The following is a 22,954-nucleotide window of genomic DNA, read 5'->3' on the forward strand; positions in this document are numbered from 1 at the left end:
GGGGCCTTGCACTTGAGGCTTGGGCACATCTACCCCCTTAATTTATAAGTCCTGCGCCTGGCCACCTCAGACACCGCGACCATGCCGTAGCCACATCAGCCAGGCTCAAGTGGCAGTGAGAGGAAGTCTGCTCTTGAGCCAAAGGGGCAAACTCTGGACGCTGGCGACACGTGACCAGGCCAGGCTGGATGACAGACAGGGTTCCTGGGGCAACAAGGGCAGCCGCAGAGAAGTTGTACCACCTCTGATTAAACGTTTAGTGACCCAGAGAACAAAAGAGGTCTCCAAAGATATTTTTTACAGGTATTCCATTGCCCCACGTTTCAAAAATCCATGTAACCCCCCTCAGTCCAGCCCAAACACAGCCCAAGAGTGGGGTTCCTGACTGTATACACACACTTATGTACACACACGGGCACACACATGAGCACACACATGCACACACACCCACACAAGCACCCACTCATGGGTAACACACACTGGGCACACACAACACCAAGCACATATGTACAAATACTTGAAATGGCAAAAAGATTTAGAGATTGGGATTCTGAGGCCCTGGATTTGAGACCAGCCTATGCTGGGCCGCCCCCGGATGATCACCGACAAGCCCCTTGAATCTGAGCTCATCTGTAAAATGGAGACGCACCACCACTTGCCTCCCAGAGCTGCAGTGATGATCCAGGGAGCTGCTGTGAGTAGATTTTGAAAGCTGTAAGAAATCTCTTGCGCTGTCTACGTGGACTGCACTCAACTATGCTGGGGGTCTGGAGTCAGCAGCCTGAAAAGCAGCCTGATGTCTTAGAAAGGGATTTGGCGAGTGAGTGAAAAGCCCTGCTTTTCTATCCCAGCTCTATCTTTCTCTAACTGGTTGACTTTGAGCAAGTCTCTAGGCCTCCCCTTCCCCATCTGTAAAAGGAGAGGGTGGGACCAGGAAACCCTGCTATCCTATACCTGTAAGGGCCTGCCTCTCCCTCCTGAGGCCGGTGCAGTGAGGATCACCTCCTCTCTGGTGGCTCTTGCCCAGAGGAGAGAAGGAACCTTTCCCAAGAAGGCAGGAACCGTTTAAGAAGGGGGAAGTCCAGTGGAGCCAGGCTCCCAAAGCACCTGGTTGGCCGGCTGTGGGAGTGGGCATCCAAGTCCTAGTCTATGGGGCAGGCGCCGAAGGGTCATCAGGATCTAGTAATGGGGAAATGCCACTTCTGCACCCTGCGGTCAGCCCCAGAGAGGGACTGCGGTGAGGTGGCAAGTGTGAGCACTTTCTGAATTCAGGGTGCCACCCACCGAGCCCCCCAGGAGCCTAGTACTTGGCTTTCCCAGGCTCTCCCATGTGGCTGGGGAGGACAGGGCAGGTCCTGAAGGCCACTAGGGACCTGGCTCTGGGCAGCACCACCAGGCCCCCTCCTGGCATCACATCGCCCCCTCCCCGGGGCTGTCTAAGGGCTCGCCGGTGCGCGCCCTCAGTCCCGGGACACCTCCTTACCCAGAACTTGGAGCCGAGCTCCCCGGAGCCGCACAGAGCGTCCATGGGGCCGGAGCTCGGCTGCGAGGACAGCGAGCACGGTCTCTACCAGCCCGGGACAGACCGAGCACCCGCCCAGAGCCGCCTCCAGCCCCGCGCTCCGCCCCGGCCCGCCCCTCCAAGCCCTTCCCCCAGGCCCTTTGGGTCGAATTGAGACAGCGCGTCTAAGAAACTGCGGCTCCCGGAGGGATTTGGGGACAGTGGCGGCGGGCCATTGACACAGTGACAAGCCCTTCGGGTGGCCACTGGGCAACGCTGGAGAGATGCCCCAGAAAGATGAGGCTGATAGGGCTGGAGCAAGGTCTGTTTCCAAGGGACACACACCCCTTCCCACCGCGCACGACTCTGCGGGGAGTGGGGGGGTGGCCCCCAGGAGTCAAGGGGCATGAAAATGGACTTAGCAAGACTCCCTCCGTGAATAAATCCTTGTCACGTTCATCTCTGAATGTCAGTCTCCTTGTCTGTGAAATGGGAAGAGCTGTGTGTCCAGACAGTCCAGAGGCTATCTCTGCCCCACAAGTTGTCCGGGAACTGGCAGACACCAACACAGAAAGTGCACGTGTGTGTGTGTGTGTGTGTGTGTGTGTGTGTGTGTGTGTGTGTACACCTAAGGAGAGAGGGATGGAGGGAGTCCCAGCATCACCCAGATGGTGGCTCCCATGATTCTCTTCAGTTGCTGCCTGCCTGGGGCTCCGTCCCTCCCTGATTTTGCACCTGCTGCTTCAGCACCCCTCTCTGCCTCCACTTTCCTATCTGTAAAACAAGGATAATCAGAGTACCTATGTCACAGGGTTACTCTGAGGATTAAATGGGAAAGGTATGTAAAGCATCAAGCATATCTCCTGGCACATTTAGTAGGCATCCACCTTGTGTTAGTTTCCTCCACTTCATCCTGGTAAGGGTGGGAGATGGGCAGGTAAGGCCCCAGCACATTCCTCCTGAGACTGATTCTCCACATTCTGCATCAGAAATATGGCTTTGGGGTCAATGGCCTCCTTCTCCTGCTTGCCACAGCTTGGCCATGCTGGGACCGTTCCCTCCCTCCCTCCATTTTCCACTCCCCCAGTCATCCTGTCTTCCCTAACGGGATCCCAGAAGCCACTTCACCACCCCTCTTGGGGTTGAGAAGGAATCCCCCGTTCCCCCAGCACCTCTTCCCCTGGCCCATCTCTCCTCTGCCCTTGCCTCCCACCTTGTTCTTGTCTGTAGGGTCTGCCCAGGTGATCCCTTCCCTGCCCTTGTCCTTAAAACAATGCGATTTCCTGCTTGGCTGCTCAGCAGCAGGTGTGGGTGGGTGCCAGTAAGATAGCACAGAAGCAGCAGCCATCTCCTATCCCTCTGGGCAGGCAGGAAGTCACGAGAAGGAAGTCTCTTCAGCCATGGGCTATCAGAACAGAGATCTGAGTCCGGCATGAGGTGGGGGTGGGAGCAGGGTGGACAAGGCTCTCCCTTCCCCAGGCAGTGGACTGGGGGCTTCTCCCCAACCCCTGGGCAAGTCCTCTCAGCCCTTTGTCTGCTCCCCTGCCCGGCACTCACCCAGTCTCCCAGCCCCCTCCGTCTCTGAGCCAGACTCTGTAGAGATTTCACACTCTTGTAGCAGTGTATCTTGGGTTATATTTAGTTGTGAAGAATCTGTCTTCTCTGCCAGTCTGTGAAGTTCCTGAGGGCAGAGATTGACTGAGTCACCTCCAACGCCCCTCCACACTCTGGGCAGAACCTTTGGTATACTGTGTGACAAGCCCCTTGCTGTCCCTGGGACTCATTTTCTTGAGCAACTTGGACAAGATGCCATCTAAGGTCTCTTCCCGCCCTGCTGATCTAGGCTTCTATGGGGAGCAGCTGGGAATCCTCCACTAACCCTTCCTCGAGTCTGGGGCTGGGACGCTTGGGTCCTGTCTGCAGCATTGCGGCTGCAGCACCATCCTCTGTGGCCCCAGCCTTCTCACCTTGCTACCGGAGAGCCATTCCCAAGCCTGCGACACTGGGTGGAAACCTCCGAGATCGTGGTGGGCGACCTGGCAAGCCTCGCCTCCTCCCGTCTCGTCTCTCTCGAGGCACTGAGTGGGAGTTTGCCCTTCCCGGCCCCTCGCGGGAAGCGGCCCCTTTCACACAGCCATTGAATAACAACTACAATATTCCTAGGACATTATGGTTTTGGTCTTTCTCACCAGAGCAAGAGAAGTGAGGCCCTGAGTTGTCTTATCCTGGCAGAGGCAGGATGAGCTCCATGTCTTCTGGAGGCTGGGCTATTTCCATGCATCCTCTGGGCAGGATGCATTTCCTGTATCCTTAGCTGTTGCACTCACGCCCCGCCCCTCTCAAGACTGCTTGGCTAGTCTCCTCCCTTTGCCCCACCTCCCTTTCTGCACCTGACAAACTCTACTCATCTTGAAGATTTTACTCAAACCCCCCTCCCCCAAGCCTTCCTTGAACCTCCCCCACCCCAATTCTGGGCTGGGGGCCCTTCCTCTGCACAGCCCTCCCTCCCTCCCTGTACGCTGTCACTGATCGTCTTGCTTATCTCCCCCAAAAGACTGCGAACATCTTAAGGATAGGGACCATCTTAAGGATAATCTTGTTTATCACTGTATCCTCAGCACCCAGGACAGTGCCTGGCAAAGCTGGTCTTTAGGAAAGGTTTGTTGACTGACTAAACAAGCATCCTGTGTCCTTAGAAGAGGTCATAAGTAGCAAGGCCACTGTAGCATTAGGTACAGTCCCGGCAGTGGGCACTGTCCACTCTGCTTTTGAGTTTTCAGAACAAAGATGTTTCCAGCTTGAGGCTCCTGAGAGGAGCCGTAAAGACCTGTGGGTTGGCGGGCAGCTGACATCCCCCAGCTTTTATGGCCCCAGCCCCATCCTCTCTCCTCAAATGACTGCAGCTCCAGGCAGGAGGCACACAGACTGTGCTGCGTCTCCCCTGCCAGTGAGCATCCCAGGGGAACTCAGCATGGGGAGTTTCCTGGCAGAAAGATGGAAAGATAAGATAATTGCAAGGTACAGTTTCGAGCAGGAGTGACCGCAGAGAGAAGAAAGCAGAGCAAGTGGGGGTCAGGGAGACCCAGGGACAGGAAAGGCTGCAAATGGGGAGAGTCAGGTGGGAACGGACAGGACAAGGGGAAGGGTGTGGAACAGCGAAGGCTGCTAGTTCTCCCCTCCACTCACCTCCTGGTTCCTTTTCCCCCATGGCTCCTGGAAGGTCTGGAGCACGCCCAAAGCAGCCTCCAGCTCTCAAACTCCAGCTCTCGCCTCATGCCGAGGGGCGGGGCCTCTTTCCTCCAGACCCCAGCCTGGTGGGGCCTACATTGGCCCCACCTGTGGCCTCTGCAAGGCTGCCCGCTGCCCCCCATCTGCGCTTTGATCTGATTTGGCAGGTGTGTGAGCACTGGCTGCTGTGCCTGCTTCAGGAGTTTTCAAAGCAAGAAGAATTAATTAGCTCCGTGGGCCACGGTCAGCATCTCCCACACCTGGACCAGTGCTAAGACACAGAATTCTGAAGTTCTTAGCAGAATTCCCTCATCGATGCTCGCTGGAGCAATCACCTCCTTGGCCTGTCTTGTGTCCTCAGAGCAGGGTGCCAGCCCACAACTAAATTCGCTTTTGAGAGTTAATTCCTCTCCTGGCAACCACTGTCCTGGATTAGTCCTGGGTCCACTGGCTGTGGGCTGGGATCACTGGGCACCATGGGCTCAGCACTCCAATGGCCTGGATTCCCCACACACAGATGAGTCCTTCACTGGGCTCTGCAAGCCTGTTCCCTTCTATGGGGGCAGCGCACAGCACCTGTCTGCAGAAGGTGTCCATCAGTGTTGGTGTCCTCTCCCTGGCTAGGTCCCTCTACAGAAGGGGCACCAGGGTGGCACCAGGTGAAGGTGCCTTGTTGCTGCCACCTGGTGTTTGATGCCCTCAATGCACTGCTGTTGCCAGCCCTCCACCCACCTCCCACCCCGCCCCACCCTGCCACAGGACAGGTGAGAGGAGGCCATGGGGCACTGGGCTGTGATGGGTGGAGATTAGGGGCGACGATGGAGGCGAAAATGTTTGAAAAGTGAGAGAGGCCTGGGTGGGGCAGGGGAGAGGACAGAAAGAAACAAGGGAGGGGGTGGGAGGAGGAGAAGGAGAGCAGGTGCTTTGAGGTTCAAGGGCAGCATTTTGCCAGGGAAAGATGGTGCCTGGGAAACTTGGTAATTGCAGAGTCAGACTTGGCCAGCTCTTGGTTAAGCACCTGGAGCTGAGAGACACCTTCTTTTGTGGTCAAGCCTCTCTCCACACAATATGGGCTCCTCTAAGCCTCTGAGGCCACCCAACTGGGAGCTCAGGAGTACATTTCCATGAACACAAATGTGACTGCTTTGGAAAAGTCCTCCTTGGCAAGTCATTTTGTGATCAGGGCTCCTAACACCATGTCCCATTCCTTCCACAATGGAAAAGAGGCTGGGGTAGTGTGAAGCCAATTGTCTGGAGGTTGGCCAGGTCAAGTTTCAAAGCTCAGCTCCAGGGACTTCCCTGGTGGTCCAGTGGTTAAGACTCTGAGCTCCCAATGCAGGGGACCGGGGTTCGATCCCCGGTCAGGGAACTAGATCCCACATGCATGCCACAACTAAGAGTTCACATGCACAACTAAGGAGCCCGGGAGCCACAACTAAGGAGCTGGCCTGCCACAACTAAGACCCAGCACAACCAAATAAAAATAAATAAATAAATACCAAAAAAAAAAAGCTCAGCTTCACCATTTCCTGGCTGTGTGATCTTGGGCAAAGTCACTTAACCTTTCTGAACCCATTGCATCCTGGGAAAATGAGAGCAATGGTACTTCCCTTGCTAGGGTATTGTGAGAAATAAGTGAGATACTGCAGATGAGCCTCAGATTTGTTTTTAGCACCAGCTCTGCTTGCTCCGCTTCCTAGTCCCCCCGCCCCCAGATAGACCTTTTCCTGGAGTCTTGAGGTGGAGGAAGCAGAAACAGCCAAGCCCGAGGTGGGGGCCTGCAGCTGTTAGCACAGTTCCCTCTGAACCCACAAGGAGGAGGCTGAGAGCAGAAGTGCCAGCGTAGAGGTTCTTACCTCCAAAACTCCCCACATCCCTGAAGCTCCTGGCCAGTTGCAACCCTGTCCTGGAGGCCCTAATCCAAGACCTCCACCCCAGCCTCCTTCAGATTGATTCCTCCACTCCCCACCTCTGATGTATCCTAGAGCAGAATCAAATAACCAACCAGACAAGCATCATGAGCTTAGCGTCCTTGTTATTATTACTACTGTTAATAAGATTATTATTTCCACTTCAAAACCCTTTTAATGAGACGCAACAGCTTCCATCATTGATAAAGATTTTACATTTTTGGTGGAGAGGCTGCAATTCTCTCCCCTCAAATATCCAAATATCCACTCCTCTGAGGAGTCCTCAGGGCAGAGGGTGGTTGGGAAGTCTGGGGTTGAGGGGCGTGGGTAGCAGCCCAGTTCTCTGGCTTCACCTTGACCCAGAATCCTCTAACCATTAGAAGAAAAAAAGACCCCAGGGCATCCTACCCTCATTAAGGAATAGACAGCTACAGAATGCTACCAAAATATAAAAGCTGAATCTGCAGACCCAGGTGACAAAACTCTAGGAATTTTGTGTAGATTTGCTTTTCTTTCTTTCTTTTTTTTTTTTTTTTTAAAAAGAAGGCAGTTCCTACATGCACCCTCCTCTCCCCACCCAAGGAGGCCAGAGGAAAAACTTTCACGCCATTTCACACCCTAAGAGGATAAATCCAGGTGTTTGCTTCAAGGAGCAGTATCATTTCCGTCCAAAAGAGCAATTAGAAAAACTTTCACCAGCTTAGAAAATACTGGGTTGGACAAAATTTCCAGGTCCAACCATCCAGCAGCCTCCCCCAACTTCCCCAGGATCCCAGGTTCAGATGGGGGATGTGGGTGAGGGCTTCCAAGCCCAAGCTGCCTTTGAGGTTTCAAGAGTCCTGGCGTTTGAAGGTGCTGGGTGTAAGGGGGTAAGGGTGTTCTAGGGGGTGGGGTTGGATGTTTGGGGGTAGCTTGCAGGGACAGACTGGATGAGTCTGTGGTTGGTGCCCTTGGCACCAGGGTTTCAGACAAAAGAATATTGCCCATGGTAGCCCCAGAAAGGAGGTTCTGGGCTGTGCCGCTGGCCCCTCCTCCTCTCCCCCTCCTCCCCTCTGCCTGCCTGGCTGCCTTCACCCCCTCCCTCCTCTGGGAGCTCCCACTGGGCAGGCAGCAGCAGGCCATGTAAACTCCTTGATGGTGCTCATTCATCACCCTCCAGGGGGCCAGCTCCCCACTCCAGTAGCCTGGCTGCCCCACCCTATCAACTCCACTGGGAGGTCCTGGCCCTGGCCCCCTCCATCTCAGCAGGGAGCAGCTCGTTGTTTATATAGCTTAATCCCTTTGCCAGCCTTGATTACCGGTCAGTGCCCACCCCACCCCACCCCCGGGCAGGTCTCCAGGGCTGAAGCCTGAGGAAGGGAAACCCAGGAGCATCTGCCTCCTTCCCTGTCACCTCACAAAACCCCACTGCAGCAGCTGACGCGCCTCCCCCAGCCTCAGTTGGCCCCATTAACCAAAACAGCTTCATTATACCAATTTCCAGCTTTCACCATGGCGCTGATAGCTGTCAACAGAAATAAGAGTTAATCTGGAATCACTCACATTCACAGAGCTGCCTGGCTAAGAGGAAGAGATAAACCTTTGATAGAAGCAGGAGTACATCCAGCCTGCCACCAGCAGAGGGGCTTCTCTCCTCCCTTACCCCTGGGAGGCCAGGCTGCAAGATTGCAGCCCTCTGGGGAGAGGCATGTAGCATCTCTCTCTCTCTGGCGCGCGCGCGCACACACACACACACACACACACACACACACACACACGCACGCACGCACGCACACAGGCAGCTCTGACCCTTCCCCCCCCACACCCGCCCCCCACCTCCAGGAATCTCTCTCCAGTGCCACCTGGAAGTGCCTAACTCTGTCCCTTTTGCTTTCACTCTGGACCGTGATTAACTTTTTATTTTGGAAAATTACTTTATTGTAGATATAGATATAGATATGTATGTATGTATATATAAAAAGGTTCCATTTCATTTGTAAAATCTTATTTTTTTCTTTTTTTCTCCTAGAGAAAATGATGACGAGGCTAAAGGAAAACAATAAGTTACATTACAGTTTCCAAAATGGTTCTCGCTCTCCACTGAAGATGGGCCCCCATCAGGGCTGTAATGCACTCTCGGTCCCAGCTTGTGCTTTGCAAGAAGAGGGAATATAACTAGATTCGTTATTTTAGGTTAAAATAGCCAAGAGACAGACGCCTTCGCCTCAAAAATATTCTGAGACACATAAAAGCAGGAGGAAACAAGTCTCTTCAGTCACAAAATGTCGTACATCCCGCAAATACTAGATTCAATTAATTTAATAAAATAGAATATACATAGAGATTCTGCACAAACGTATTGCTTTCTCCCAACAGCTCCTGGTGTCGGGAACCTCAGCTCCGCTGGGCCTCTCTCTCTCAGCCTGGAGCAGGGCGGCCACGGCTGCTGCTTTTAACTCTGGAAATTCCGCTTGCCGGTGCCCAGTGCCACTGAGGCGGGGAGGGTGTCCATATGGAACTTTTCAGGAATATAGCCCAGGAGGAGGAGCTAGGATTTGGCACCCAGTGGAGAAAGGTGAGTGGGAGAGTAGGGCAGGACTCAGGGGTCCAGGTCTGCTGGGTCAGAGGATAAACCAGAGAGACTCAGCACGTCTTTCTTTGGGGAGGGCAAGGCAGCCATGCTGTCGGGGGGGCCGGAGGCCGAGGGATCCTTGGAGTCGCTGGATGGAGCCCTCCGGCGGAGGCAGACACCAGGGCTGGGTGGGGGCCGAGGGCCCTGGCTCTGGCTCTCTGGGGGTTCTATGGAGATACTGGGCGGACTGAGTTTCTTCTTGGGCCGGCTCCCAGGTCCCCCAAGAGGTTGACCCCTGAGGCTAGAGGGGCCAGGGCCCAGGCGGGGTTGGGAGCCACTGTCCAGGCAGCTGACGGCGATGGAGTGCCTCCTTTGTTCATCCAGCCAGGACGCAGGCCGGCGCGGGCAGCTGCGGGCCTCCACGCTGTAGCACTTCTTCAGGTCCCGTGGGGAAGGGGCTTCCTCCTGGCTGCCCAAAGGCAGGAGTTCTCCTGAAATCCAGCTCAGCTCCGTGTCCAGCTCGAAGCTGCTTCTCATCTCTGATGGGCCCTTGCTCCACGTGGGTTCTGGGCCCAGGCAGGGGGCTGACGGGGGCATGTGCTTCGAGGTCTTGCTCTGGCTGTGGGGATGCTGCTGCGCCCGGGTGCTGGAGCGGGCCCGGAAGGAGGAGGCCCCGGCCGGCAGCGGGGGGGCCGCGCTCACCTCTGACAGCGGGTCGTCCCTGCCGTCCAGGCCCTGAACGTCCAGGGAGTCCGTCCTTATTGCTGCCTGTGTGGGGTGGGGCGAGGGCTCAGCCCAGGGGCTTCCTCTCCCCTGTGAAGTGTCCCACCTGGCGGGTCAGAGAGCCCCTCCTGCCCCCTCCATGGAGTTGCAGGACCACCCCAGGCGGGGTACCAGTATCTGCTCTCGTTGGGAGATGCGGGTCATACGCGGTCTGACCTCTGTTGTCCACTGTGCCCGCACCCCCCACCCCCCAGCCTGTAGGGATCGCCCTGTGCAGCGCCCAACCCGTGCAATCCCAGAAAGCACTGGGCCAGTTCTGCTCCCCAGCTGTCCCTCACAACACCTCCCAGCCTCTGCACAGGCTACTTCCTTGGCCTTAAATACCCTTCCCAAACGGCAAGCATCCCTCGACTTGATGGGCTCAGGCGCCCTGGGGTGGAATTCCCGGCTATCTTCACCCCAAAGTAAAGCGGACGCCTTCCTCCTCCGCTCCCTGCTGCACCACCCACGTGAGCACCCCGTGACCTGCTGCTGCAGTGACCTGACGGGGTGTACGTCTCTGCTATTACACCATGAGCTCCAGAGGGCAGGGGCCGTCTCGTTTGTCCATGTCCCCGGTGTCCGGCCATGGAGGCTGCTCAGCGAATATTTGCAGAAGGGATGAGGACGGTGCCTGCTCCCCAGACGTGCTGGATCGAGCAGATCCTCATGTGGCTGTCCTCACACATGAGGTACACGTGGCGTGGGCAGTGGCCTTGTCACAGTGGGGGCAGCCAAGCCTCACCTGGCTACACGAGCTTCTGCTCGGTGCCCCTGGAGTGTGGGCTCTGGAAGGGAGGCGCCGGGCTTGGCCCAAAGTGGAGGCACCTAAAAGGTGCCTTGTGCCCCTTAGCTAGGTCTAGAAGTCCAGAGGGTAGGGGGGCAGCTCTGAGCCATGGAAAGGGAGTCCGGAGACCAGGCTCCACCTCCAACCTGACGTGTGTCCCTGGACAACCATGGCCTCCTCTGGTCTCCGGGCCTCCTCGGCGGAACAAAGGAGGGGGTGCAAAGTCCAAGAGGACACAGACCACCTCTGCTTTGCCTGGAACTGTGTCCCTGGTCCCTAGAACTCGGTCCGGCACACCACTGGCACACAATACATGTTTGCTGGGAGCATGACAGTAGCACCCCTGGTCACCACCAACGGCCTCGGATTCCCAGCAGAGGGACCAGCCCCGGTCCGTATCCACCCTCCACACCTGCTCACCTGGCGCCTGAGTGGCCTCTGAGCCAAAGGGGAGCGGCCCGGTGGGGGCAATTTGGGGATGGTGCCCCACGTGGGAGTACCGTGGGGCTGGAGCAGATGGGGTGCATCTTTGGGAAGCTGCAGGACGTAGCTGGTGTCTGCTGGCTGGGAGTGAACGGACAAGACGGAGCCTGTGAGGGGAGGGGGGAGGGGGAGAGAGAAGAACTGCAGAGTCAATGTGCGGGCTCCCACCCGAGTCCCTCCCGTCCACTCTCCCCACCGGCCTCGACCCTCACCACCCAAGCCCCACCCTGGACTGAAAGCCACTCCCCTCAGGCTGGGGGCTCCCTCAGGCAGGGGCTGGCTGACCCCCTTCAGGCTGGGGGCTCCTCAGAGGAAGGAGAGACCTCTTTGTCTGCCTCAGTACCCCTACTTCCCGAGGACAGGGCTGGGCTTAGGCAAGGGCGGATCTCCTGGTGTGAGCCGAGCTGGCCTGCCCCCAGCCTTGGTACCTGACTGAGCTTTGGGGAGCCCCCAGCCCCTGTGTCCCAGGGACCCCTCGGCAGTGCTCCCATCCCGGCACATGTAGCTGTCATTGGGCAGAGAGTGCGTTCGGCTGACCCCAGACTTCCTCACAGTCAGCAGATCTGGTCTCAGCATGACGGGCACCTCCTCAGTGTGGGACTCCATCTGCAAAAGGAACAGGGGAGGGAGATGGGAGGAAGAGGGGGCATCCAGGTTGGGTGACTGAGGGAGAGCTTTGGCAAGAGAAACCAGAAGCCCACCCCTCCCCAGCCCCGGCCAAGGCCCTGGCCCCCGTCCCCTCCCCGGACAAGGTGGTGATGCGATGAGTGTGGTCGGGGAGGAGGGACAGACACATGGATGAGCCCTCCATACACAGGGAGGAAGCGGGTAGGAGGATGCCCTGCCCCCAGAGAACTATTCATACTGCATCATCTTGGGGCTTTTCCACAGGGGACGGCAGGGGGGTGAGGTGTCCAAAGGAGGGAGAGCAGCCCCCAGCCCCCAGCCCGTCAAGCAGTCCAAGAGCTCATTCTCGAGGCCCCTGTGAGAGTCTCTGAAGCTGCACAGTGGAGAGTTAAAAGCTAACAGCAGCCCCCCATCCCAATCGCTGTGCTGGGGCTTGGGGAGTAGGGGAGGGCCTTCCTGATGAGCAGGGGACGAGGCGGCCCCGGGACTGCCTGCAGAACAGAGGCTGTTTCACCATCCAATTCCTAAGGCAGCCCCAACACCCAGCACTGGACAAGGGCTGGGTTAACGTGAGCTGAACGACGGATGGACACTAAGAGGACGTCACAGCTGGTTCACCCCCCTCCCCACCTCCCTTTAATTACACAGTGACTCTGGCAGGTGGTGGGTGAGGCACAAGGCCTGGGTACGACGGACTCAGGTCCTCCCTTAGTGGACAGACGGGGGATGGGAGTGGATTTTTTAAAATCTATTTCAAAGAAAGGCAATAATCAGCCTTTGACCCCAGCTGGAGGGAGACAAGCCTTGTTCCCAAGAGATTTCTCCATCACCCTGTCCGTTCCTGGCTCTCAGAGAGGCTGTAGGTTCCTGTCCCGATGTGGAGCCAGCCGGTTAAGTAGCCCCAGAAGGCCTGAGAATGGCTGTGTCAGAAAATAGTCTGGATCCTTCACTTCCTCTCTCAGCCCCAGGCTCCACTTCTGCCAACCGCTTCAAGACCCCCAGGAACCCCTAAGGTCAAGGCCCTGCCCCAACGGAGCCCTGCTGTGAGGAGGGGTCCCCTGTCCCTCCTTAAGTCCCAAGAGGAGGGGAAGACAGGGAGGAGGGGGCTGCCCACAGGCAGATGGGGACGGGGAGCCAGGCAAGGGTGGAGAAGCTGTCGGAACACAAAGAATCGCCCCAGGACGCGGGGACATACGGGGACAGTGACAAGGGAGATAGGAACGGCCCCCCAGGTGGAGAAGAGCGTGGTGGTGGCAGCAGAGATGTGGCTCTCACCCACTACGTGGTGGTGAATGGCTCATGTCGGGGCGAGGGGGGAAGCGGAGGTGGGAGGGAGGGGTGCAGGGAGGGGGAGGGCTGGCTTGCAGGGGCTCCAGATACAGAGGCCAACTCTGTGTGCAGACAGGCCCTGGGGTCAGCTGCCTGATGGTGCCTCTGTTTCGAGCTCTGTCACTCCTGGGCGTCTGCATTAACCCTTTCACAGCTGCTGCCCGTGGGCCCTTCCGGGCAAGGCCCCAATGTAATCTTATCGGATTTCTTTGTCCACCGCGGGGGTGCTGCCTCTGGGTGGGGCTGGTGGCAGAGTGAGAGGAGGGGAGGGACCTGGAGCCCTGCAGCCAGCCCGGCCCCTGGGGAGGCTGGGGGAGCAGTGGGGGGCTGTGTGCATGTACATTGCTCTCCAGGGCACTAAGTAAGGGTGTGTGAGTGTCATCAGGCAAAGAGTCATCCGTCAGAGCTACAGAGCAGGACAGTTCAGACACAATCTCTGACGTCAGAGACACAGCCTCCATCTCAGCTAGAGGGATCTAGACAGGGAGAGAGATGATCAGGCGTAAGAAACCAAGACAGTGCACGTTCCCGTGTGTGCACGCACACACACGCACACGCACACACACGCGCGCGCGTGCGCACACGGAGTCCCTCTTCCCCGGTTCGCAAAGCGTAAGGAGGAAAGGCCTCCTTTCTCTCTCCCCACCCCTTTCCCAAGTAAACTGAGGGCGCCTCCCCTCCCCGCTTCAAACCCCTGCTCTGATCAGAGAGGCTGCGCAGGCAGCAAAGACCAGAGCAAACACTGACAAAGCGAGGAGACCCAGAAACCCGTCCTAAAGACGCCCCAGGAAACTTGACAGCCCCTCCCACACCACCACCACCCGGGGAGGGAGCGGGGAGCGGGAAGATACCAGAAAAAAAATGAAGAAAGGTCCGCAAAGCGCCTCTCTGCTCCCAGCACAGACAGAGCAGCATGGGGAGGGGTGGTGCTGGGGACAAAGCTGCCAATCTGATGACTGCTTTCTGCCTCTTCTCTCTGCTTCCAAAAGCCTGGCAGAACTCGGCCTGCCCCCAGATTCTGGCGTCTCCCCTCCTGGGCCCTCCTTTGCCTGCCCTCCCCAGCTTAGGTTCCGGGAGATGCTCTCCTCCCGCTGGCCTGAACTGGGCACACTGGGTTGGGCCACCACAGCATCTGGCTGGCTCACCTGGGATCTGCAGCCGGGCTTCAGTGCCTACAGGGCCCTGGGGGAGAGCGGGGCCATGCCTCCCAGATGAGCTGACTGCCTGGTCACCTTCTCAACACCCTCCTCTCCCCCAGCACCCTTCCCCATGAGCTTCCTTCAGGATGGGAGGCCTTGGGAAGGGACTTGCTTTCCCACTGATCATTCTAGGTCATTGCCAGGTTCAGGTCCCTGTAGTCTATCTGAGGCTGAATCCCAGCAAGAGGTCAGGAACCCTAGAGGCAAGGAGTCCCTTCCTATTGGAGGATCACCGTCCATTTCTTTGATCAGGCTACAGGTGTCCCAGGTGCTGGGAACCTGCTTGCCCGCGCCATCATGCATCATGGCCCGCGGAACACTAGGCTTTCTACCTCCAGCTGATACCTGTCTCCTTGCTTCCACTCTGGGTCTGTTGGGGGCTTTCCTGCAGTCCTTGACCTAGGAGGAGGGTTGGTGGGGTGCACCTCCAAGTGGAGGGGGTCAAAGGCGACCAGACAGGTCCCAAGAGGAGAAGGAAGAGGACCCCAGAAAGCAGATCACAGTGAAATGGGATTGGGGGAGAAAAGCATGTGGTGCTGTGGGAAGAGGCAGGGCTCGGGGGGGAAGCCAAGTCCTATTTCACACGAGGTCCCCGGAACCCACTCCCAGCTGGAGCCTTCCACCGACTCTCAGGACCAGGTCAGAAGCCACTGGCTATGGATAGCACCCATCATGCCCAGCGGTTTCCTTAGCTTAAAAAGCCACCAAACAGAGGACTGGGGAGGGGGAGGGCACTGGATACGGAGAAGAAGGAGACTGTGTTCTAAGACATGTCCCTCAGTGGGTCCCCTGGCCACCTGCACTCTCCCCCGAAGGACCTCTCCCCTGGCCCTGGTACCTCACTCCCCCGACCCGCTAAGGTCCCACTGCCAACTTGTCTCCTGCTCCATCCATCTCTTTTCTTCCAGGTTCTTTCTTACAATTGCCCTCTCCAGACCCCTCCTCCAGGTATCCTTCTCCCTCAGAAGTGCAATCTCAGCATTCCTACCTTCCAACCATGTGTTCCAGAGGTTGATCTCAGCCTGAGGAACACCTGGCTGCCTCCTGCCAGGCCCAAAGCTCAACTGAGGCCCTGAGGCTGTTCTTTCCCCAGACACCCAGTGGGCAGGAAACACACCCCCACACACCCATCCCCAGAAGCATGGCACAGCATGGCACAGCCCAGCACAGTCAGGAGAAGGGGCACAGCACAGGGACACAGTAACCTGTGGGTCGGAGCCGCCCAGGCTGCGGGCGGGAGGGAAGGCAGAGGGCGGGCCTCCTGGGCCTGCCAGCTCATCCATCAGCTTCAGCTCCCCCTCCAGGGAGCCCTGGATCAGCAGGGATATGGTGTCAAACAGCCGTCTGTGCTGGGGAGGACCAGCCCATAAGGGGAGCCAGAGAGTCAGGGGCGTGGGGGTCAGAGGAGCAGTAACGGGAAGTGTCATGGCAGGGGATTGAGAAGAGTCAGAGAGAGAGAAAGAGGAGGTCACACGCGTGCACACACGCACACAACAATAACAACAAAGAGACAGAGAAGGAGGAGGGGATGCGGAAGGTGGAGAAGAGAGAGGTGTGGGAGGAGGAAGAAGAGATGGGAGGTGGAACATGAGAAGAGCCCACAGGGGAGAAGGAGAAGGAGAAAGAGAGAGAGGACCAGGGAAAAAGGTTGAGATGGAATCAGGCAGGTTGCAGGGGGGGATGGAAAGAGGTTTGGCAAAATCAGGGCGAGGGTAAGAAGGAAACAGGAAGGAAACAGAAAACAGCCTTGAACCTAAGAGCCAGGAAGGGGAGTCCGGGCCCAACGGGAGGCACCGGGACGGATGAGCCGGCATGTGTACCAGCAACTTGCCGGGGTGGCCCCACGCTGGGAGTGCAGGCAGCCACCTCTGGGGCTGGGCAGGGGCCTGCTCACCCCTCCACGTGCAGGCAGGGGGGTCAGACGACTCAGGACGAGCCCCAGGGTCTGCTTGCCTCCCGCTCCCTGTACACCACCCAACCACCGAGCCGCTGAGCACCCACGCCAGCGGTCTCCGTCCCACACGCCCTTGAGGCGAAGGGGGTGTCTGCTCACCATGGGGTGCTCCAGGGAGAAGTGGGAGACTGCTTCTGCATGGGCCGCAGCGTGTGGGGCCCCAGGCTTGGGGCTGCCAGGGCTGTCGGGGCCCTCGACCCCAGGCCAGAGGAAGGGGCTGCCCGGTGGCGAGGGGGCCTGTGGGCTGAGCGTCTTCATCTCCAGCTCCAGCTCAGCCTCCAGTTCGGCCTCCTCCTTGGCCTCCTTGTTGCTCTCCTCCAGGTGCTTCATCAGCACGGCAATCACCACGTTGACCAGCACAAACTGGGCTGTCAGCACGAAGGACACGAAGTAGATGGGAGAGATGACCGTGTTGTAGCAGGTGGACTCCTGGTCACAGTCCCGGAGGGTGTCCTGGGGAGGCGGGGTAGAGAGGTGAGGTGGTGAGCACAGCGGACAGAGCCATCCCGGGAAATCAGGCCTCTGGTGCCACGGAGCTTTGCAGGGGGAGCAGGAAGGGCCGGAGGAGGGAGTGACGTGTCCTGGGGGCGGAAGAGCGCTAGACACTGTCCTGGGAAGTGTGGGTCAGAGCATGTCCTGGGGAGAGGGCGTTCCAGAGTGCCCCGGCCTGGGGGACGGAGGGTCACATGCTTTCATTCACATCCAGTTCCTCTTGAGCCCAGAAGTGGGGCTGTCTCCTCGGGGCCCGAGCCAGCCCTGGGAGGGACCTCGCTGCGGTGGGCCCTCACCTTCATAATGCCATTCCAGTTGTCGCCCGTGGAGACTCGGAAGAGGGTCAAGAAGGCCATGCCAAAGTTCCGAAAGGTGGCATGGCGGCCCAGGCCCTCACAGGGGTGTGTCTCGTCACACTCTGGAGGAGGAGGGAGGGGGAGAGAGGCCCGAGTTAGTCCCGGAGCCCCTGCGCCTCCAGCCCGGGCTCCTCTGCCCTCCCTACCCCAACTCACCCAAGTCTCCAAAGAGCTCCACGCCCAGAGCTGCAAAGATGAAAAACAACAACATGAAGAGAAGTCCCAGGTTCCCCACCTGGAAAAGAGGGAAAGAAATGGAAAAGGTGCCACTGGATCTCCCAGCCAGCTTCCCTGAGCCCCCTCCCCTTTGGAGAGCACCCTCTCCTTCCCGAGAGGACCCTTCCCACCCACCCCCACCTCCCAGCTACCTGGGGCAGGGCCTGCATCACCGTGTCCAGCAGCGCTCGCATGCCCACAGCCATCTTCAGCAGCTTTAGCACTGCAGGACAGGACAATGTCGTGAGCTGGCCCCTCGGGGTCCCAGGTCACACAGCTGGTGGAGCCAGGGCCAGGCTGCCATGGCTTCACCCCCACCCTCGGCCCGGCCCCCAGCGTTTCCTTTTGGCAGAGGCTGGAAGAAAGGCTCACGGAACCCACACCCACTCGTCCCTAGCCAGTCAGAGCTGACCCCTGCCGTCTCCCCCTGGGCAGGTCACCCTGGGAGGGTGGCCACGGTGGGCAGGCAGCCGGGCACTGACCTCGGGCAATACGCAACACCCTCATGATGCGGATGATGGTGGGGTTGATGGGCAGTGAGGCGTTGACCTCGATCTCCTCCAGCGTGATGCCCATGATAGACAGCAGCACAATGGCCAGGTCCAGCTGGTTCCACCTGAAAGCCCAGGACACAGCTCCCTGAGGGGGGCGCTGCAGAGGAGGGGGCAGTTGTGCAACACGAGTGGCAGATTCTCAGCCACGGAAAGGCGAGTGGAGGTCAGCCTGTCCAGCCTTTCCATCCTGCAGAGAAGCGGTGGTTTATCTACAGTCACACAGCCAGTTGGTGGCACAGGTAGGGCTAGGACTTTAGCTCGAGGGCCTCTGCTTTTCGTTTTTATGCATTTGCTTTTTCATCTAGCATTCATATGGTATTTGCTCTGTGCCAAGCACTACGTGAAAGACTTTACAAATAGGAACTCACAATCTTCACCACTCTGTGAGGTAGATACAGCTATTATATCCCATTCTACGGACGAGGAAACGGAGAGCGATTAAGTAACTTAAGTAACTTACCCAAAGTTACCCGCTTCTAAGTGATGGAGCCAGGATTCAGATCTGTCCAGGCAGTCTGGCTCCAGTCTAAGCCACACTGGTTTTCAGCTGTCAGTGTCTGCAGGCTCTGCCTTGCCAAGCTCCCTCCCTTCCCTTCCGTCTCCCAGGCCCTGGATATATCCCCACCCCCAGCCCACCATCAGCCCTGGGTAGATCCTGGAGTGGAGTCTGAACCTCCGGAGTCAGGAAAGGTCTTCAGGCACTAGACCCTCCGGGGCATCTCCCCAGGAGAACACACCCTTTCGCCCACTCCCCTACTCCCCTCCCCTCTCTGTTACCTGTCCTGGAAGAACCGTCGAAAGCCAAAGGCCACCAGTTTGAAAACTGACTCCAAGACGAAGATGACAGTGAAGATGTAGTTGCAGATCTTCAGAGCCTCGTCCAGGATCTGGCGGGGATGGAGGCAAGATGCAGGGTCTCTTAAGGCCCAGGGACGATGCCTGCCCTGACCCCTCTATCACTCCTCCCAGATCTGGGAGACAGGGTGAGTCTAAGGGGGGCTTTCATCTCTTCCCACCGTGATGGCTGACCACTGGCCACCACTCTAGGGTAGAGTAGGGTTCTCATTCACATGCACGACCCGAACTTCGCGTCGAAGGATCTCTCTCCTTGAGGGTCAGTGAGGAGATCACATGAGAATGTGCCGGAAGGCACAGAATGCTAGAACTGGAAGGGGCCTTTTGCATTATCAATTCAATGTCCCTATTTTACAGATGGGAAAACTGAGACGTGGAAGGCAGCTGACGGAGGCTTATTTGAGAGGTGGCAAGATCACAGGTGAGGTTTGGAGCTGGATGTTCACGAGCATTTAAACTCCAGAAGGGCAGGCACTGGTCTGCCTTCTTTACCCTCGAAGGTCCAGTACATTTAAGATACTCAGTAAGTATCTACTGGGTGAAGAAACCACGTCCTCTACTTCCTAGCTGTGTGACCTTGATCGAGTCAACTAACCTCTCTGAGCCTCAGTGTCCTCATCTGTAAAACCAAGATGAGACCGATCTTCAGAGGGTCACTGCAAGGGGTACAAGAGGACCCCCCCCTCTAGGGCACCCAGCACTCGCCGGAGGTGCTCTGGCTCAGGCTGGGTTAGATTCACCTGGCAGGCTCATGGCTGGAGGTGGGGTCCAGATGGCCAGTCACTCGCTCCTACCTGGGGCTGCTGGTAGTGCTCCATGGCCATAGTGACCACGTTCAGCCCAATGACACCCGTGATGAAGAGATCCAGGTAGTGGCTGGTACACAGGTGGTGGACGAGGAGCCGGAAGCGGGAGTAGTCCGAGTAGTAGGGTTTGCACTGGGCCTCTGGTGGGGCAGCGGGGCAGGGAGGGGGGAACAGAGCAGCCATCGGGCCCTGCCCCCTGCGTCCCCTCCACCCACAGTCCCTCACAGCCACCAGCCTCTAATGCCAGAAACATTCCAGCGTCATCAGCATCCTCATCCTCCACGCACTGCCCTTTGGGGCAGGGGCAGCTCTCTCAGGGTCACCCCTCCAAGCATTGGTTCTACTGGCTGCAGGTGGGCCAAGACGGGGTCAGGACATGCAGAGCTCCCCACCCACATTAGACACCAGGTGAGCCCCCTTCCCGAGGCAGCCTCCAAAATCCAGCAGCCCCTTGTAACACCCTCGACTCGATGTCCGGCAGCAAGGCCAGGTCAGTAGATGAAAAACAACGGGTCTTATTGGACTCAGAGGAAAAGCTCCATCCACGGAGAGGTGAAGGCTCTTGCTCCCCCACCAAGCTCAGCCTCTCGAGGGGAGCAGTGGAGATTACACGGAGCTGGGATTTGGAGACAAAACCGGACATTGGAAATTGGACGTCTTGTTGGCTGGCTGCACCAACCCACTGAGAGGGCTTCCGGGGGCGGGGGGCGGGGGCAGGGTCTGGGCCTCCTGACCCCTCATGTGGGGGAGGGAGGAGGGGCGGCCACAGGGCTCTGCTCCGTCGCACCGGAAGGGCTCACCCAGTTTCTAATGAGGCTGTGCCCAGCCTGCTCCTGGGGGCCAGGGCCGCTTCCCCTGCAGGCTGGGCTGGAAGCACTGTCTGAGATCTGTCAGAGGCATCATATTTCTCTTGTAATGAGTGAGCCACTTAGTTATAAAAATCATGGTGCCAGAAGGTCGACCTACTAAGCAGGCAGAGTGAATCTGGGGGCAGGAGATTGCAGGGGGCCCTTCCTCCACGTGTGAGGAAAGGCCATGCCAAGCTGGGGATACATGTCGTCAGAGGCAGCCACACAGAAAGAAGAGGCGCCCCGTGGGGAGGCTTGGGGCAGCCTCAGGTCCCAGACAGCCCTTCCCCCCAGGAGGTCTAGGGCGGAAGCCAGAGAGCCAAGGCTGCAGCCTCTGAGGACTGTGCCAGGGGCGGCAGGAAGCTTTGGGCTCAGGCCAGCTTGGTTATAACTGCCCTTTCCCATGCAGGACTATTAACAGAGAGGTAAACCGAGGCAGGGAGCGGCCTGGGTGGGCCCCCACCAAAGGCCAAAGGAAGAAGAGTACCCAAGAGCTGCCCGTCCAGCCTCACCAGATGCCACGCACCAGCATCCGCCTTGAGGTGTGGATAACCAAGAGGCAGAAAGCCCCAAGTGTTCTGGGGCACCAGCCGGTGCCCTGGGCCATATTTTTGTTTCCAGAGGTGGGCCAGCCAACTGTGGCTTTGTTTGCTCAGGCAGCCCTCCCGGCCCCCAGGAGAATGCGGGTGGAGGGGCTGGGATCAGGGGACAACATGAGGCCACAGGTCATCCACACAGCGATGCTATCGTGGAGGGTGACGGGGCGAGCCAGCCTCTTCCTTCCTTCCTTCAGTACCCACAGAACCAGAGGGCGCTAGTCGCCCAGCGTTGCCTTAGCAGCTGGAACTCTTTCTCTGCATTAATCTCCATAAGTGCCGAAAGCACCCCATCCCATTATGCTAAAATAGGAATGGAGAATTAACTAAAATGTTTGAATACAATTAGGTTAGAAAAAGTGGCTCCTTATTAGCCCCGTTATTGGCCGAGACAATGCAGAGGAGAGGCCGCCTCCCCTGTCACCCCAGTCTGACTGTGTTGGTGGCCCCAGGCCAGAGGGAGCCGCTGTCACCACCTCCTGGCCTTGCTCCAGGGGTCTGAGGACCGGGTGGAGGCCCCCAGGGAAGGTGGGGGCAGGACGACGGAAGCGGGGCATCTGTTCACAGCGACCGGCCCCAGGCCCTTGAGGTCTGTACAGAGCCCTTCCACCCTCGGCCTGGACCCCAGACCAGCAGGTGCCCAGGCTGCCAGACATCCCCCCCTTAGAGCACAGGTCCAAAGAGTACCAGGGCCGACCTGCTAAGCAGCTCCTCGGCCAAACCCTTTGTTTTACAGAGGGAGAGAAGGAGGCCCATCCAAGAGTGAGTTACCTGCACACTGTGAGGTAGCCACGGAGCCAGGCCCTGAACTCCCAGCCCAGCCCCTCACCGGCTGCCAGGGGGGTTTAGACACAACGCCTTGGGGCTTTGGCCCAGAGGGTGCCCTCGAAGAGTCTGCCCAAAGGCTCTTGTTGTTGGGCTCTGGGTGATGCCACTCCCCTTTTGCTCCCGGACCTCGGTTCTACAGGCAAGCACCGGGGCTCAGAGAAGAAATGGAGAACCCCTGGGAGGAGCCTTGGGTGGGTGTGCTGCTCTGACAGCTCCAGCTGTAGCCCAGGAGGGGCCTTGACCAGGGGTCGCTGGCATGTCGGCAGCCCTGGCCCCATCTCCCTGCCTCCTACCAGCATGAGCTGCCTTAGATGGAGAAAATACCAGAGTCAGACAGTGGGGAGAAGGGCACCCCTAGGACTGCCCAGCCCCCAGTCAGGGGCGGGAACAGAGGAGAGGTGCAGCAGGGGGTGCAAGGCTGCGAGTGAGAACCACAGGCACCGTGAGTTAGTAGGGGTCCCCGGGAGCACGAGGCACAGCCAGGGCAGAGGGTTCGCAAAGGAAGGTGGTGGGGCTAGGAGGAAGGCAGGGGTCACTCCCAGGGCCACAGGCCCCCATGACAGAGGCCACATTCAGCTGCTATAGCCAGGCCTGACCAGTGGGCCCTGATGGAAGGAGAGAGGGTGAGTGGAGGTAGGTGCCACAGGAGGCCGAGGGGCGCGGAGCCGGTGCTGGAGGCTGAGTGATCACTTGGGGCTGCCTTGCTTGCGCGGCAGCCCCGGTCCCTCCTTCCGCCTGGAAGCCGGGCTGGACCCAGGTGTCTGGACAGGACCAGTTTCCTGAGAATCAGAGACCCCTCCCTTCTGTCTGTCCCTGGGATCTGGCTGCTCTGTGTCTGCTGGGGGCAGCACAGGGTGGGAGTGGCGCTGGCAGGGAGGGGTGGTGCACGTGTTTGATTCCAGCAGCCCCAGGCTAGAGGGTGTGACTTCATCCCCATCACACCATTGGGGAGACTGAGGCACTATCATCGCCAGCCCCTGCGAGCTGATTGGAGATGCAGACGCTCAGGCCCTACCCTGGACCACTCTGTGAGAATCTCTAAGGTGGGGCTCAGTGGGCAATCTGTGTTGTA

At 58.2% G+C, this 22,954-nt stretch overlaps 2 protein-coding genes across 30 annotated transcripts in view; both read right to left on the reverse strand.

The window, feature by feature from the left end:
* Positions 1-1,567, reverse strand: part of ABCC3 (ATP binding cassette subfamily C member 3) — a 44,413-nt gene extending 42,846 nt beyond the window's left edge. For both annotated transcript variants that reach the window (XM_060082263.1, XM_060082265.1), the window contains exon 1: positions 1,484-1,567. In XM_060082263.1, coding sequence (XP_059938246.1) covers positions 1,484-1,528 — 45 coding nt within the window. In that variant the 5' untranslated portion in view covers positions 1,529-1,567. The remainder of the gene's footprint in view (positions 1-1,483) is intronic.
* A 7,601-nt stretch (positions 1,568-9,168) lies between these two features.
* CACNA1G (calcium voltage-gated channel subunit alpha1 G) overlaps positions 9,169-22,954 on the reverse strand; it is a 61,459-nt gene continuing 47,673 nt past the window's right edge. For 14 of the 28 annotated variants that reach the window (XM_060081045.1, XM_060081038.1, XM_060081033.1 and 11 more), the window contains 10 exons: positions 19,599-19,750; positions 18,727-18,836; positions 17,878-18,011; positions 17,548-17,618; positions 17,336-17,414; positions 17,120-17,241; positions 16,399-16,784; positions 11,651-11,790; positions 11,160-11,329; positions 9,169-9,958 (listed from right to left, as the gene is read on the reverse strand). In XM_060081045.1, coding sequence (XP_059937028.1) covers positions 9,218-9,958; positions 11,160-11,329; positions 11,651-11,790; positions 16,399-16,784; positions 17,120-17,241; positions 17,336-17,414; positions 17,548-17,618; positions 17,878-18,011; positions 18,727-18,836; positions 19,599-19,750 — 2,105 coding nt within the window. In that variant the 3' untranslated portion in view covers positions 9,169-9,217. Of the gene's footprint in view, positions 9,959-11,159; positions 11,330-11,650; positions 11,829-13,519; positions 13,655-15,582; positions 15,727-16,398; positions 16,785-17,119; positions 17,242-17,335; positions 17,415-17,547; positions 17,619-17,877; positions 18,012-18,726; positions 18,837-19,598; positions 19,751-22,954 lie in introns of all 28 variants that reach the window. The other 14 variants (XM_060081029.1, XM_060081032.1, XM_060081028.1 and 11 more) reach the window with 5 other exon arrangements.

Source organism: Mesoplodon densirostris, chromosome 18, assembly GCF_025265405.1.
Source record: "Mesoplodon densirostris isolate mMesDen1 chromosome 18, mMesDen1 primary haplotype, whole genome shotgun sequence".
NCBI lineage: Eukaryota > Metazoa > Chordata > Mammalia > Artiodactyla > Ziphiidae > Mesoplodon > Mesoplodon densirostris.